This window comes from Quercus lobata, chromosome 11 (genome assembly GCF_001633185.2).
Source record: "Quercus lobata isolate SW786 chromosome 11, ValleyOak3.0 Primary Assembly, whole genome shotgun sequence".
Taxonomy (NCBI): Eukaryota; Viridiplantae; Streptophyta; class Magnoliopsida; order Fagales; family Fagaceae; genus Quercus; species Quercus lobata.
In genome coordinates this window covers 10,537,461-10,554,330 of record NC_044914.1, presented here as the reverse complement: position 1 = coordinate 10,554,330, position 16,870 = coordinate 10,537,461, and the positions used below count along the sequence as shown (strand labels likewise).

The 16,870-nt window shown below is 34.6% G+C and overlaps 1 protein-coding gene across 1 annotated transcript; it reads left to right on the top strand.

Moving 5' to 3' along the window:
• The first annotated feature begins 574 nt into the window (after positions 1–574).
• On the top strand, positions 575–9,143 carry LOC115968131 (CTP synthase-like). Its single transcript, XM_031087395.1, has 22 exons — positions 575–815; positions 923–1,088; positions 1,612–1,691; positions 2,184–2,270; positions 2,383–2,433; positions 2,552–2,669; positions 2,747–2,803; positions 2,907–2,971; positions 3,102–3,185; positions 3,305–3,355; positions 3,455–3,517; positions 3,609–3,655; positions 3,771–3,840; positions 3,932–3,994; positions 4,907–4,996; positions 5,081–5,119; positions 5,247–5,474; positions 5,728–5,813; positions 6,254–6,302; positions 6,379–6,459; positions 6,563–6,656; positions 8,609–9,143. The coding sequence occupies exons 2-22, from the start codon at positions 971–973 to the stop codon at positions 8,791–8,793; spliced, it is 1,806 nt and encodes a 601-aa protein (XP_030943255.1). The 5' UTR covers positions 575–815; positions 923–970; the 3' UTR covers positions 8,794–9,143.
• Positions 9,144–16,870: the final 7,727 nt, after the last annotated feature.

The window sequence follows — 16,870 nt, the reverse complement described above, 5'->3', positions numbered from 1 at the left end:
TGCACTCGTTAGCATTTCCCATTATAAAATAGTTAGATTAATGGGTGCTTTTTAAAAATTTGTTAATAAATTATTTTAAAAATATCTTAATACAATTTTTAAGAAAATATAAAAAGTTGTCTTCTCTTCTAATTTTTTTTTTTAAAAAAATATTACCTAAACTAATGCTAGGATATATGCTAACTTTTTTCATTATAAAAACATTAATATTTGTTGCAAACTTATTACACACATTTTTTTAAATACACACTTTTGGAAATAGTGCGGTCAAGATATAATTTCAGTCAATTCAGCAAAAAAGAGAAAGATATAATTTCAGTTATAATTTTGAAAAGGTAACAAGAAAACACGATTTCACATTTTAACAAAAATCGTGTTTTGAACTCACATTTTTCAGCGGATGTATCTCACGCGTACCGTACACGGTGTGTAATTAACCACTGTAGAGGGAGAGAGCGACATTCTAGGGAAGCAAAAAAGTAAAACCCTTTTTACATTAGCCTCTAAAACAAATTTCTATTGGGGGGGTTTTACGTTTTAGGCTTTGGGAGTGTTGGCATAATAACTATATAAAGCCGCCAATGCTGAGGAATCTCAAACTCACATCCTTTCCTTCGGCCCAGTTTTCTCTTCCATTCTCTCTTTCTTTCCTACATATTTGTACTCCAGTGTATGAGTGTGTGACTGACTGACTGTGTGTTTGTTTCTCATGCTCTTTGTGCCTTTGCCACCTTCTTGTTATAACGTCTGAACTCGCAAACCAAACTATAGTTGCTTGGTTTTCCTCTACAAACAAAACCCACTTCAGCTTTTGGGTACTGTTTCTGGTTTTTCAGTTTAACACCAATATTTGTTGTTGATGATCATAGGAAATGCTTGTTCTGTTCTGTTTTCTGATATAATGTTCTGTTTATATATGTAGGTGTTATCTAAAACTGAGGTAAAGAAAAGAAAAGAAAAAAGCATCAAAATGAAGTATGTGTTGGTGACTGGTGGAGTGGTTAGTGGCCTTGGAAAAGGAGTCACCGCCAGTAGTATTGGCCTGCTTCTCAAGGCCTGTGGCCTTCGCGTGACTTCCATTAAAATTGGTCTCTGCTGCTTCTTCTTCTTCTTTGGTTTTTGTTTTTTTAGCTGCTTTCTTCTGTATATTTCTCTTTTCTTGACAAAAATAGCCTTTTTTTGGGCCCCTAATGAATTTTTTTGAAGCTTTATTGCTACATTATTAGCTTTTGGAATATGGGCAATCTCTTTTTTTTCTAAAATGAGCATCTCAATTTTAAGTTGTTTCTCGGTTAAGGATGTGCATATGTTATTTGTACAAATGTGTCTCATAAAGTTGGTTAAACTTCCATTTAGTTTTCCTCATCTAATTTATTAATCTCTTTTTTTCTTTTTTAAATAAAAATATATTAACTTGTGTGTTTTTCTGGGCTCCTCTTGTTGGGGCGGAAATTGACAATATCACACAACCACATCAGTTTTATGATTCATTACTGGGCGTCTTTTTGTTTTATAAACTCTTGAGATATGATTGCCTTGTCTTGTTCTTGTTTTCTTCTTTTTCAACGTTTTGACATGTGTTTTGGCCTAATTTTTTGTTTTGTAATTCAGATCCTTACTTGAACACTGATGCTGGAACAATGTCCCCTTTTGAGCATGGAGAAGTTTTTGTGTTAGATGATGGCGGTGAGGTATAAAAACAGTTCCTTTTCTGTGTTATTTGTTTGTTAATTTCATTGTATAGATGATATGTCAACATTATTTTCCTACTTGCTTCAACTCTCTTTGATGGGGTTTATAAAATTAAATTCTTGAAAGGTTGGCCCCTTTTATGCTCTAAATGGATTCTATTTCGACAAAAAGTTTTTGAAATGTTTAAGTAGGCCTATTGGTATGGGGATTTGGTTGTTTCAGTAAATTGTAGTGCACCTTACTGGATCAATTTCATGTTTTGTTTTTGAGAAAAGAAATGACTTTTAAAATGATCACTATCAAATTTGTACGCTATCCTATTTCTTCTGTACAGATACTAGTTGAAAGTTCTAGTTAAGCATGTTACTTTTAACAAAAATTAAAGCAAAAATGTAAACATCAGGACAATTTGTCAAAACTTGACAAATATGGATGATTTGATCAAATCTGGGCATAACAGTATGAACCATGACTTTATTTTGTATTCAAAGGTGGACCTGGACCTTGGAAATTATGAAAGGTTTCTAGATATCAAGTTGACACGCGATCATAATATCACTACCGGAAAGATTTACCAGGCAAGTTGGTTCATTTCCATACCTGTATTAAATATTTACTTGTAGAGTTGGCAAAGATTATTATATTCCCTACCAAAATCTAATGGCTTAAGTTTTTCTTCTTGTATGGCAGTCTGTTATTGACAAGGAGAGAAGGGGAGATTATCTGGGGAAAACTGTACAGGTTTGTTTTCTTTTTTCCCTCTTTCTCATTAATAAATCCATTTTGTTTTCTTGTATCATTCTTAACCTTGATATACATGTATGGCCAACAAGTCTTTTTACATTCTTTGGTTCTGTAGGTTGTCCCTCACATTACAGATGCCATTCAAGAGTGGATTGAGCGGGTAGCAAGGATACCAGTGGATGGAAAGTCAGGTTCACCTGATGTTTGTGTCATAGAATTGGGTGGAACTATAGGTACACTAACAACAGTGTTCTTGAACGAGTTGTTTCTCTATTTTTTTATAAGATTTTAATAAGCTTCCTTGGTGCAGGAGATATTGAATCCATGCCGTTTATTGAAGCATTAGGCCAATTCTCGTATCGTGTAGGTAAGGATATTATCTATGCAACTTCACAATACACAAGTGTTAAGCCTGATCTTTTAATAATTCTAATAAAATGTCTTCTTTTCTTGAATACTTCTCATTTTAGGGACCGAGAACTTTTGCTTGATTCATGTCAGCCTTGTGCCTGTTTTAAATGTTGTTGGTGAACAGGTAAACTTCTTAGGAATTGCAATGTACATCCCATATGGCAGATGATATAGTGGCTGCATCTTTTTTATTTATCAGAACAAATTTCCTGGTCGGGTTAATAATTGTGGTGAATTTTGTCATTATTGTTCAGAAAACAAAACCAACCCAGCACAGTGTTCGGCAACTAAGAGGCCTGGGTTTGACGCCACATATCTTAACTTGTCGTAGTACAGCGGTATCCCACTATCCCTTTGTTTCTCTCTGACATGCGTGCGCGCGCACACACACACCTTTTATGTTTATGTTGCTACTTTATTGGGTTGACTTAATGTATTAAATTGAATTTGTTGACAGGCACTTGAGGAGAACGTAAAAGTCAAAATCTCTCAGTTTTGCCATGTCCCGGTATTTTGATATGGACAAAAGTTTTATGCGCATATAAGTTGAAATTTATATTTATCTGCTTTGTAAGATTCTATCTTATTGAAAGCACTTGTTTTCCAGGCAGAAAACATCATCACTCTCTATGATGTACCCAACATCTGGCACATTCCTTTGCTTTTAAGAGTAAGTAGTACTTTAGCACTCCTTGGAATGTAAATCATGAATATTTAATTAAGATCTCTTACAGCTGGATATGTTTTTTCTTCTGAATTAGGATCAGAAGGCCCATGAAGCAATCTTGAAAGTGCTGAACCTTCTGGGGTTTGTCTGATTAGCTCAGTTCTTAATTATTATGTTAATTTTGATCTTGAATGTACTGGCATGTAACATCATTTTAGTTTTCAGCATCCTTATGCAATGTTTTCTGTAATGGCAGTAAAACTGGCAAGCCTGCATTAGATGAATGGATTTCAAGGGCTGAAAAATGTGACAAGTTGCATGAGCCGGTGGGTCTAACAAGCAATTCTCAAATTCAGAATCTATTTTTCTTTCTATTTGTTGTCAGAAGTTTATCTCTGTATGTCAACTAATTGGCAGGTCCACATTGCCATGGTTGGGAAGTATACAGGCCTTTCAGATTCCTACCTCTCTGTACTGAAGGTGCACTTAGTTATCACTTCTTACTCTAAATCATTATTTCAGCTGGAATTATTATGCATTCTTATAATGGAAATATCAAAGATTGTTGCTAAATGCTGTTGACTTTGGGGTCCTTATACAAGAAATATTTAACTATATTCATTAGTAGATAATATGATATTATTTTTCAACATATGACGCCAATAAAATATTTAATTTCTGTTTCTATTTCTCTAAAGATACTTTCATCTGCTCTTACATGTGATGCCATTCAAAATTTTAACTGTGTATTAGAATCCAAATAGTCTTTAGTAGATAATATGATATGATTTTTCAACCTATAAATCATGTCTCATGTACTTTTATAGTGGTAGATAAAATGACATGGTATTGCAATCTATGCTGGCCTTGTTTTTTGTTTATCCAGGGATTTAGGATATCTGGATCATCTTCAGCATCTTAGTCAATATATTGTCTTATTAGAGTATAAGTCACTTGTTTTAGCAATTCTGAATCCATTTTGAGCATTCATGATGTGTCTCAGTTCGTTAAGAGGCCAGTCATTGACAGATCTGACTACTGATTGAATTTAGTTATAGAAATCTGATGATTCTTTTTTATCTTCATAAGCTCAAAGAATCACAAAGCACACACATCTACTATGTAACAATGCTTTTGAAGATTCTATAAGTAGTGCCCTTCTTCAAATAAAGGGCAAGTTAGAAATATTATTAAATTTGTGTCCATTTACTTTTCAAAGTACATATTATTTTGGAACATCCTAAAATGGAATGAAGGACTGAAAATGTGGGATGAAGGGAATGTATATGTTATTTTAAGTTCAGTATCTTAATACATCACATGCATATTGGTATAGCTTGAGTGTGCAGAAGTTTAATGTTGCTGGCTATATACAATGTACTGCCTCTACAGGCTCTTCTGCATGCTTCTGTTAGCCACGGCAAGAAACTCTTTGTAGATTGGGTTCCAGCTAGCGATCTTGAAGATGCAACTTCAAAAGAGGTTGTTATTAATTGTGTTTCTCACATTGTATGTAATATTAATTTTTACCTTATTTCACAACATGACAAAAATTTCTTGTTGCAGAATCCAGATGCTTATAAAGCTGCTTGGAAGTTGTTGAAGGTTGGTTTATCTGATGTCATTGGATTATCAAGCTGATAATGCAATTTTAATTTATTCTAGAGGTGTCTACCCTCTTTAAGTTGTAGTAATTTTTTTGATTTGGTCTCTGACTAGCCTTTATCTTCAGGGTGCAGATGGTGTTCTTGTTCCAGGAGGGTTTGGTGACAGAGGAGTGCAAGGGAAAATTCTTGCAGCAAAGTATGCCCGAGAATATAGAGTTCCATTTCTTGGCATTTGTCTAGGAATGCAAATTGCTGTCATCGATTTTGCACGATCTGTTCTTGGTCTGAAAGATGCTAACAGCACTGAATTTGATCCCAATACCAAGAATCCCTGTGTTATATTTATGCCTGAGGTTTGTATTTTGTGCCTTTTGAGTTTAAACAATAATAGAAAATTATTTTTGCACTTTTAAGGAAAAAGTAGAAATAGGGTTTAATTCTTATTCCTTATTTTATTTTGAGCTAAGAAGTGAATGTTGCTAAATAAGAGGCAGAGAGAGATGGAAGCCTTTAAATTTAACCTTCATTTATTTTTTGATTAAACTAAAAACCTGACATGAGATCTATGTATATATTTAATAATTTCTGATCTTCCACTATAAGCAGGGCTCAAAAACACATATGGGAGGCACCATGCGCCTTGGATCAAGGAGGACACTTTTCCACATTTCGGACTGCAAATCTGCAAAACTGTAAGAATTGATTTTAAACAAGATATTTACATACGATATACATGAGTCAACTGATAATTGAACATTGGGGCCGAGTAGAAATTCAGAAGAAAAATGTATTTTTAAGGGTAGATTACAATGTATTTTTATTGTATATAAAAAAAAAAAATTCAACAGTAGGGTTCTGACTTAAAAAGAAAAAAAGAAAAAAAGAAAAAACAAAAAGAAAAGAAAAGAAAAGAAAAGAAAAAAACTAGGGGGCAATAATGAAACAATATCAATATAACAAGGCATGCTAGAATCAGATTTAGATTTTAGGTTCTTGTACACACACAGAATGTTAATGAGCATGAATGTATTAGAAGATTTAAAAGTTCTGAATTTAATTTTAGATGGGTACTAGTCTGCTAAATAGGATGCATTAGCTGGTTGAATAACCTTTGTGCTTTGATTTGTGTTAGATATGGAACTAGAAGCTTCATTGATGAGAGACATCGGCATAGATATGAGGTTTGTGGGATTGACATGCATAGAATTTTCTTTTAACCAGCTATTTTGGAAGGGGGAATAATTTTTTATCATGCAGGTGAATCCTGATATGGTTGCACGCCTTGAAAAAGCTGGCCTCTCTTTCACTGGCAAAGATGAAACTGGTCAACGAATGGAGGTATAATTATAAGCCACAATGTTAATGACCTTGTGATCTTTGAATGTAGTTATTTTACATCTGTAGTGGCTGTGTCTTAATATTTGGTTTGCTGATGTTACAGATTGTCGAACTACCTAATCATCCATATTTTGTTGGTGTTCAATTTCATCCTGAATTTAAATCGAGGCCAGGAAAACCTTCTCCTTTGTTTTTAGGTACCTCTCTTGCTCTTTCTTAAGTATCCATTCAACTTGATGTTATTCAATCATAAAATTGTTACATGAAACAATGACCTGTTTCAATCATCTGACACATATACTTGAATTACGTGTGGTTAGTTTTTGGTTGGGATTATTGACAGTTTCTATTATTGCTTCTAATCCATGTATTTCCAATCATGTGTAAGATGCAATAGAATATACTAGGGCCCATAAAGCTAAAGAGATTAGAGCTTTAGTAATAAGTGCTGAACGCAGGATCTGGGTGGAAACATGTAAATACTTGTATGCCACTATATATCTTTCAACAAAGAATGATCAAGGTAGAACTATTTCTGCTACTTTTAGGAGATACTGATTATAGGTAGTTTTCTTTTATATAAAAAGTATTCTTTCTTCATATCTTATGAGTTCTTTGAAGCAAAACATTTTTTGGTGCATATACCTTATGATAAACCTAGATTCCTTCCCTTGTGTAACTTTTAACAAGAATAAGTTAAAAGCATTGCACTTTAGGTAATCAGAAACAAATATGGATCTTGCATTAGAAGGAACAAAAATGTTCAAATCCAATCGTCCAAGTAAGTAAACAGACATGAGTTTGGTATTTAATAGGAAAAAGTTCTATTTAATTCTATCTTCAAAAAGTCTGCATGACTCTACATATTGTTACACGAGACCATTGTCTGGTACAATTTGTACCAATAAATTAATACATCTGACAGGTAAGATACCTTCCTGGCTTTCTTATTGTAAAAAATACCTGCATTAAAACCTATCTTGAAATTTCAGTAGGAAAATTAATAATTTGGTTTTATATCATATTGAAGTCCAAGGATATAAAAACATGGAACAACTGCAGAGTTTCCATGTCATTTGATCAGATACCCTAGGGTAAAGTGCTGTCCATATAAGCAAATTGTCCTAAGTGTGTTATCACCCAGTTCGAAATATTTTTAAAATAAAGGAGCATATTCTGGAAATATCTGTAATTTGGAAGTGCAATATGCATATTATAAGCTCGCTCATATTTGAAAGTGTCATTTTACTTCACTCTAGCCTGGTCAGGCTGCAGGTTAGGCATTCATGAACAACTATGTTTTTGATCAAGGGGTAAATATTTGGCCATCCTCACCCAATTTACAGAAATTATCACAAAGAAAACATACTGTTGTGTCATCTTTTGGGTATGATATGGTGGACAAATTTACAAATGGTGATGACCAAATGATGACATAGATATATGTTGGATAATCTTTGATGAGATGACATTGTATCAAGATTGATAGGGTTCATTTTCATTTGTTTTGATATCTAATAATGATTTTTATTTTTTGTGTGTTAGTTACCGCCCTAAATAACAAACTGAAAAGTGAAAAGTATAGATTGAATGTTTTCTTTTAATGGTTAGCATCTGAATAATATTTCATAATTCGAATATAAATTCAGCAAAATTCAAGTTTTGGTCCACTAATTCAAGGAAAATTGGATGATCTCTGCCTTTATTGCAAATATTTCATCATTTTATGAGAAACTTGTGAGTTTCATGAATATTAATGTGGTGCTCCTATGATAGATTATGCTATAATATTTGCAGGTGTCAGTGTATGTGCATGTAAAATTTTTTATTCTCCTTTCTTTTTCCTTTAAAACTGCTCCATATTGTGTGCATTTTCTCCTTGATTAGTTAAGATGGGTGGAATAGCCGAAATAAGTATTTGTTCTGCTTGAAGCAGTCCACTGACTGTTGGTTTTCTAATTCTATTAAAATTTTTGGATCTATGAGAGTTCATGTTTGTAATAGGAGAGGAGTATTCCCTGACATGTATACTGTTGCTGATTAACCATTTAATTTTATTTACTTGTGTCTTAACCTCATTTGATATGTGTGCGCACCAAAATTTGGAAATGTTAACTTCTGAATCCTCTCATTCTTATGTCAAATTTAGGACTTATAGCAGCAGCATGTGGGGAATTGGATGTTGCCTTACACAGCTGTGGGAGCCAGAGGATTGTCACGAATGGAGCAGTCAATGGTCCCAAGAAACTCAAATGCCGAAATGTTACTCCAGCTAAGTGCACTAAGGGGTTGCCTGATGGTGTTTATACCAATGGCAATGGGATCTACTTGTGAAGGTTGTTGGTGCCTTATGTTATAGGATCCTCTCTTTGTGGTGTGGTTGGTAGGTTTTGTGAGGCCTTAACAGAAGAAATTTAGGATTGTCTGTACAGTAATTTGGGTACCGGTAGGTATAGCTTTCCAAAGGACTCATAGAGCAGCATTCTCCCGGTCTTTTTAACGGGATAGCTTGTTATTGTTGTATTTCATGAGAAGGTATTGAGAGTCACCTCTCTTTGCACCATTATTTTTATCATGTTTTGGTGCATTTATTGTATCCTAATTATGTCTGGACTCTTGCAGTATGTACTCTGTATACACTGAAGTTTGTGCAATGAACTGTTTCCCTTTCCTAAAAGAATTTATCTCCTTCAAAATTGGATCATCCCTTATGATTGATTCTTACAGTAGCAAAAGCACAAGTCACCAGTCTTATCTCCTTTTTCCGGTTATCTTGCCAAATTGATGGTTTAGTTTCAGGGGCCTTGAGGCAATCGATGATCAGTTCAAATACACCAGTCTTTATCGATTATCAAAATAACAATTGGCTTATGAATAGGACACTACACTGCTTACAACCATGTCAAAGGTTGTTGGACAGTTAAAAGAATATCTTTGGAAAAGACCAAGTTAGTTGGCCTATTCTTTCAAATGGCAGTGGACATTGTTGGAAGGGTGAGTTTGTAAAAGGATAATAACATATTATCTGTCTAAGATTAGACCTGAATTCATGTTGCCTACCCATAGTTTGAAAAGTGTCATTTTACCTATTTGAGTATGGCTTATGTTATACAATTGTTACTCATTTCATCACTTTCACTGACAAAAACAGGGGAAAAAAATCAAGATCTAAAGTTTGGGTTTTGGAATCTGTCATGGCTCCGTCACAATGGGGTGGGCCTGATTTAACAACTATAGTCACAAGCTATAATTTCTTTTGGATGGGCCGTTTGTCTCCATTAGCCCAGATCCCTCTCAAGGCTTCCTAATGGCCACAAGCCCACTCCTTTCCACACCGAACTCCAAAAGCCCACATCTCCGGCTTCACCCCCTAATCGCTACACCGCAGATTTCATTCTAATTTTAGAACCCAATATCTACCTCAAATCCAACATTTACACCACTAATCTCAACCTCACCCAATTCTTACCAAAAAAAAAAAAAAGCTGGGCTTTGGTCTCCCTTACTGTTATCCCATTGACCCACTTAATATCAACCAAATTTTCCCTGAACCAACTTTTCAAGACATGAACATGGTGGATGTCCAAATCTCTCCACTTGATCATTCCTTCATTATAGCAATCCAGAAATGCAAAAGTGAACTTCCTAATCTATCACAGAATTGGTTCCCTCTAAAAATCTCAAGTTGCATAATTTAGTCTTCTATAATTTGGAATGTCTCTCCTCTTGGTAAGGCTAGTGGTCTTTGCCTTGCCTAGAGAAATGGTATTGATCTACGGTCCCTCAAACCCTCCTTTTGGGATTCCCTAAAACATGTGATTAATTCTGTTGATGGCCCTTGGATTGGGATTGGGGTTCTCTCTAGCAATGTAAAACAAGAGGGTTCCACTTTTGCATTCTCTTCTAGTGGTGGCTTCGGAGGCCTCAATGGTTCTAAAGGCCTTATTGATATGGGCTTCATGTAATCATCTTATCTTATCTTAGTTTCAGGCTATCCTCTTTTTGTCTTGATTAATATTACTTTTACTTACATTTAAAAAAAAAAAAAAAAAAAAATCTGATCTCACCATTTGTTTGAGGAATAATAATAAGTGAGATTTGACTAAAAAAAAAGAAAGAAGAAGTGGCGATTCTTCATTTAATGATCATGATTTAATAAACCCATATTTTTTAATCCCCACTTACAATTTCCCAGATAGGATAGTTATAGCAAAATATGTGTACTAACATTATTGTTCCTAATTTTAGGTACCATGAGTTTTGGTGGCCATACTTACCAAATAAAGACATCTCATTTACCTTACACTATGTTTGGTTTGAGGGGAAAGGGAGGGAAAGGAAGAGAAATTAAGTCTTTCTGCTATTTGGATAGTAGGAGAAAAAAGAAAATGAGCTAGATTTGATGGAAAACCTATCAATTAGGTCCACATTTTGTTTCCACCCAAATTGGGTGAAAATGGAGAGAAGAGCCCATTAAAAGATACATTATCTACAATCGTTGACTTTTAAGGGATTTATTATTATTATTATTTTTTTTCCTGTAAGGTATGTTTGGTTGGGAAGATTTTGGGAAGGAAGGGAAAAGAAAAGTGAAAAATAGGAGAGAAAATGGGTGAGAATAGTGTTTAGTTAGGAAAGGAGGGGGAGAAAAAATTGGTAAAGCCCGCTATTGATTTGATGAAATTGTCCTTCTCCTAGCAAGTTAGCAACAACTTTTCTTGTCTTTTACGTTTTTTGTTCTAAGTCCATTTCTTCTATTACCATTTTTATTTATTTTATTTTTTTGTTCTCACTTTTTGTCTTTTTGTTTTTATCCGTTTTTTACATTTTCATTTGTTATAGTTTTTTTTTTTTTTTTCCCATATGTTCTTGTGGTTTTTTTTTTTTAAAATAATAATAATTAAATTGAAGTTCCTTACACAATTTTTTTAAATTTAAGAAGTGTTACATTTTGTTTTATATAATAGGGACATAATTGTAAATTTATATTAACTTCATTTTTTATCTACTCATTTTTTATTTGGATATTTTCAACCAAACAGATAAGATTTTTATCGCTTTAATTTTCAATATTCTTTCACCCAAACACAAATAAGGAAAAACTAAAATTTTCTATCATTTTACTTTTCTATTTTTTATTCTCTCACTTTCTCACTATTTTAACCAAATAACCATAAAAGTAAAAAGTTTTTTTTTTTTTCCTTCCCCTCCCCTAATTCTTTTCCATCTCTTCTACTCCCTTCCTTCAAACCAAATATAGCGTTCATGAATTTCAGACTACCATAAAAAAGTAAACGGACCCAGTTCATCCCCCAAGTCCTCTTTCTCTCTGGAAAATAGTTCTGGAGAAAGAAAGAACTCCTATCGATAATGCGCCTACCCAATAAAAGAGTATGTTGTTGTTCCTTTCTTTCCATTTAAGGCATGAAAGTGTGCTAATGATCTGGTCGTGTTGTATATGTTGGTTTTTTCAGCTCTTTTTTTCAAATGGGGTTGAGTTCATCTTTCTATTTTATTCATTTTCTTTCTTTGATTGCCTTTTGGGGGTTAGGGTGGCACTGAATGGACTTGTTAATGCAGAGATCCATCCAACAAGTAGAACAAACCAGTGAGGCTGACTCAGTCAAGGGAAAACCAGTGGCACTGGATGGACTTGTTAATTTCCTGGCGATTTTGAAGGACTCAAACATAAGTATTGACACTTCTATGAGTTCTATCCCTGACAAGCTGCGTGATCAGCACTATGCTGGAGTGTTCTTAGAGCCGAAAAAACTGTAAGTTCCATTTCGATTTCCTCGTATCTTATATAAATAGATGGAACATTATCATATAATCAGTACATATATCTCATGTTTAATACTCATTATTCTCTGTAACTGTAATGTTTAAAATGTATATATTATCTAAATCATATCTACGAAACCCAAAATGATGCAGCAAAATATAATAGACTAATAGTACGTTCATATACATATTAATAGTCTACCTAAATCAACTTGTATTTATATTTTATGTTTTATAAATCCTGAAAATTGTATTAAAAAATTTTGATGTCAAAATCATTTTTTTTTTCCATTTCTTTTCTACATGTTAGAATATTAGAGCATCCACAGCAATAGATCTATAATTTTAGCTATTTAGCATTAATAAAAGTTACTTTATCTATTTTACCTACACACATACTGCAGCAGTGGATCTATTTTAGTTTTCAACACAATAAAATAATATAAACATTACAATAAAATATTATAACCACTACAATAAAATAATATATCCCAATACCAAAAAAATCCACAGCACCAACTACAACCACTTTTACCATTAGCCACAGCCACAACCACCCCCACCACCACCACCAGTCTACAGTAGGAAAAAAAAAAAAAAAACCCAAATCTCCAATTTTTTTTTCCTCAGCCATAGCCACAACCACAACCACCAAACCACACCTCCACCACCATCCCACAACAGGGGAAAAAAAAAAAAAAAAAACCCAAAGCTTGGATCGACAGAAAAACCCACGAAACCCATGACGAGAAAGGCAGCGGCGACTTCGACGATGAAACCTAGAGAAACCCAGAGCTTGGATCGATGATGAAACCCACGAAACCCATGACAATAAGGTAGCGACGACGTTGACGATGGTCGGGCTGGCGGTGGTAAACGATGAAACCCATGAAACCCACGACGAGAAAGCCAGCGACAATGTTGACGATGGTCGGGCCGGCGGCGGTAAACGATGAAACCCATGAAACCCACAATGAGAAAGGCAGTGGCAACATTGACGATGGTCGGGTCGGCGGCGGTAAACAGAGTGAGCTTGAGAGACCGGAGTTGAGAGAGTGAGCTTGAGAGAGATGAGTTTCAGAGATGAGATGAGAGTGAATGAGAGAGAGGGAGAGGCACAGTTAATATTTTAATCAACCGGCAAAATAAAATAATATTTTTTTAGCTTTCATGAACAGTGCACATCTATCTATAGATGTGCATTGTAGCAGTGGAGTTAAAAAAAATAGATTTAGCTCCACTGCTGGAGCATCATTTTAATGTTTGTGGAGCTAAAATTTAGCATTATAGGATTACTTTAAAAATTAATACTTAAAAAATTAGTGTGTTAGTCAAGCCTTGATTATATATATTTCTTAAGGATTAATCTTGCATACTTTCCCTACATGTTTCAATTTAATTTGTATATAAAATTTCTTCTAGAAAAAAAAAAAAAAAAAAAAAATCGTACACCAAGGGTCCATTTGTAAGTGCAATATGCATATTATAAGCACGCTCATATTTGAAAGTACCATTTTACTTCACTCCAGCCTGGTCAGGCTGCGGGTTAGGCATTTATGAACAAGTATGTTTTTGATGAAGGGATAAAGATTTGGCCATCCTCGCCCAATTTACAGAAATTCTCACAAAGAAAACATACTGTTGTGTCATCTTTTGGGTATGATATGGTGGACAAATTTACAAATGGTGATAACCAAATGCTGACGTAGATATATTATATACGTTGGATGATCTTTGATAAGATGACATTGTATCAAGATTGATAGGGTTCATTTTCATTTGTTTTGATATCTAATAATGATTTTTATTTTTTGTGTGTTAGTTACAGCCCTAAATAAAAAAGTGAAAAGTGAAAAGTACAGATTGAATGTTTTCTTTTAATGGTTAGCATCTGAATAATATTTCATAATTCGAATATAAATTCAGAAAAATTCAAGTTTTGGTTCACTAATTCAAGGAAAATTGGACGATCTCTGCCTTTATTGCAAATATTTCATCATTTTATGAGAAACTAGTGAGGTTCATCAACATTAATGTGGTGCTCCTATGATAGATTATGCTGTAATATTTGCAGGTGTCAGTGTACGTGCATGTAAAATTTTTGATTCTCCTTTCTTTTTCCTTTAAAACTGCTCCATATTGTGTGCATTTTCTCCTTGATTAGTTAAGATGGGTGGAATAGCTGAAATAAGTATTTGTTCCGCTTGAAGCGGTCCACCGACTGTTGGTTTTCTAATTCTATTAAAATTTTTGGATCCATGAGAGTTCATGTTTGTGATAGGAGAGGAGTATTCCCTGACATGTATATTGTTGCTGATTAACCATTTAATTTTATTTACTTGTCTCTTAACCTCATTTGATATGTGTGTGCACCAAAATTCGGAAATGTTAACTTCTGAATCCTCTCATTCTTATGTCAAATTTAGGACTTATAGCAGCAGCATGTGGGGAATTGGATGTTGCCTTACACAGCTGTGGGAGCCAAAGGAGTGTCACGAATGGAGCAGTCAATGGTCCCACGAAACTCAAATGCCGAAATGTTACTCCAGCTAAGTGCACTAAGGGGTTGCCTGATGGTGTTTATAGCAATGGCAATGGGATCTACTTGTGAAGGTTGTTGGTGCCTTATGTTATAGGATCTCTCTTTGTGGTGTGGTTGGTAGGTTTTGTGAGGCCTTACAGAAGAAATTTAGGATTGTCTGTACAGTAATTATTTGGGTACCGGTAGGTATAGCTTTCCAAAGGACTCATAGAGCAGCATTCTCCCGGTCTTTTTAACGGGATAGCTTGTTATTGTTGTATTTCATGAGAAGGTATTGAGAGTTACCTCTCTTTGCACCATTATTTTTATCATGTTTTGGTGCATTTATTGTACCCTAATTATGTCTGGACTCTTGCAGTATGTACTCTATATACACTGAAGTTTGTGCAATGAACTGTTTCCCTTTCCTAAAAGAATTCATCTCCTTCAAAATTGGATCATCCCTTATGATTGTTTCTTACCAGTAGCAAAAGCACAAGTCACCGGTCTTACCTCCTTTTTATGGTTATCATATATATATATATATATATATATATTTTTAAAATTTTTGTAATTATTATTTTAGATTAGAACATTCCATGGTTGAAGCAAGTGGAGAATCTTGGCATTGTTCATGACTTCATGTCAAATTAATGGTTTAGCTTCAGGGGCCTTGGGGCAATTGATGATCAGTTCAAGTACGCCACTCTTTATCAATTATCAAAATAAAATTTGGCTTATGAATATGAAACTACGGTGCTTGCAACTACGTCAAAAGTTGTTGGATAGTTAAAAGCAAATCTCTGGAAAAGACCAAGTAAGTTGGCCCATTCTTTCCAATGGCGGTGGACATTGTTGGAAGGGTGAGTCCGTAAAAGGGTAATTATAGATTATCTATATAAGATTATGCTCGAATTCATGTGGTCTATCCATAGTTTGAAATTGTTATTTCACTCACCCGAGATTGGCTCTATTATGCAATTGTTACTAACTTTGTCACTTACACCGTTAAAAATAGAAAAAAAAATCATAAATAAATAAAAAAAAAAAAGAAAAAGAAATCAAAATCTAAAAGTTAAGGTTTGGAATATATCATGGTTCACAACTCACAAGCCACAATTTCTCTCGTATGGGCCTGTTTCTCCCATTAGCTTAGACTTCCCCTCAAAGCTAAGCTTCCCAATGCCCACAAGCCCACTCTTCTCCACACCAAACTCCAAAGCCCACATCTCTAGCTTCACCCCCTAATTTATACAACGCAAATTTCTATTCTAATTTTAGAGCCCAATATCCACCTCAGATCCGACAATCACACCACTAATCTCAACCTCCCCCAACTCTCACAAAAAAGCTGGGCTTTGGTCTACCTAACTATTATACCCATGGACCCACCTAATATCAATTAAAATTTCCCTAAACCGATCTTGTAAGACATGAACCTGGAGGATGTCCAAATCTCTCCACCTGATCATTCCTTCAATATAGCAATCCAGAAACGCAAAAGTGAACTCACTATAACAGAATTGGTTCCCACTAAAAAGGTCAAGTTGCAACCTATTGTGAGAGACTGCGCTCCCAGCACTATCACCACCACCACAGCCCAACCCCACCACTACTGCAAACCTACCACCACCCAAAATCAACCAAACACCATCTCAAATTAACTAACCACCACTAACCACAACCCAAAATCAACCCAACTACCACCGGCCACCGTAAACACAATCATCAAACACAACCCACAGCAATCACCAAAAAAACACCACCACAACCACCACAAGAAAGAGAGTAGAGATTTGGATGGCGTGGCGAGATGGCGGCAGACAAGATTGGCGGCTTGGTGAGTCACTGCAAGAGAGAGAGGAGAGATCTGGATGGCATGGTGAGATGGCGGCTTGCGAGATTGTTAAAAAATTGCCATTTAAAAAAAAAAAAATCTTTCTCACATTAAGAAAACAATAAAATCAATAAAAATATTTTATAGATTTTTTATGTGAGATTTTTTATTTATTAGTTAATTGCATACTTAAATTGGACGAAAGATCTAAATTGAATAAATTTGAAATTTAATGAAATCAATTGAATTAAAGTAAAATTAGAGGACTA

What these genes read in the sequence shown, in the direction of transcription:
- LOC115968131 (XM_031087395.1), top strand. Translation starts at nt 971, where the DNA reads ATGAAGTATGTGTTGGTGACTGGTGGAGTGGTTAGTGGCCTTGGAAAA. An exon ending in TAAATGTTGTTGGTGAACAG is followed by an intron (nt 2,972 to 3,101) that starts GTAAACTTCTTA and finishes ATTATTGTTCAG; the next exon opens with AAAACAAAACCAACCCAGCA. An exon ending in AAACTGGTCAACGAATGGAG is followed by an intron (nt 6,460 to 6,562) that starts GTATAATTATAA and finishes CTGATGTTACAG; the next exon opens with ATTGTCGAACTACCTAATCA.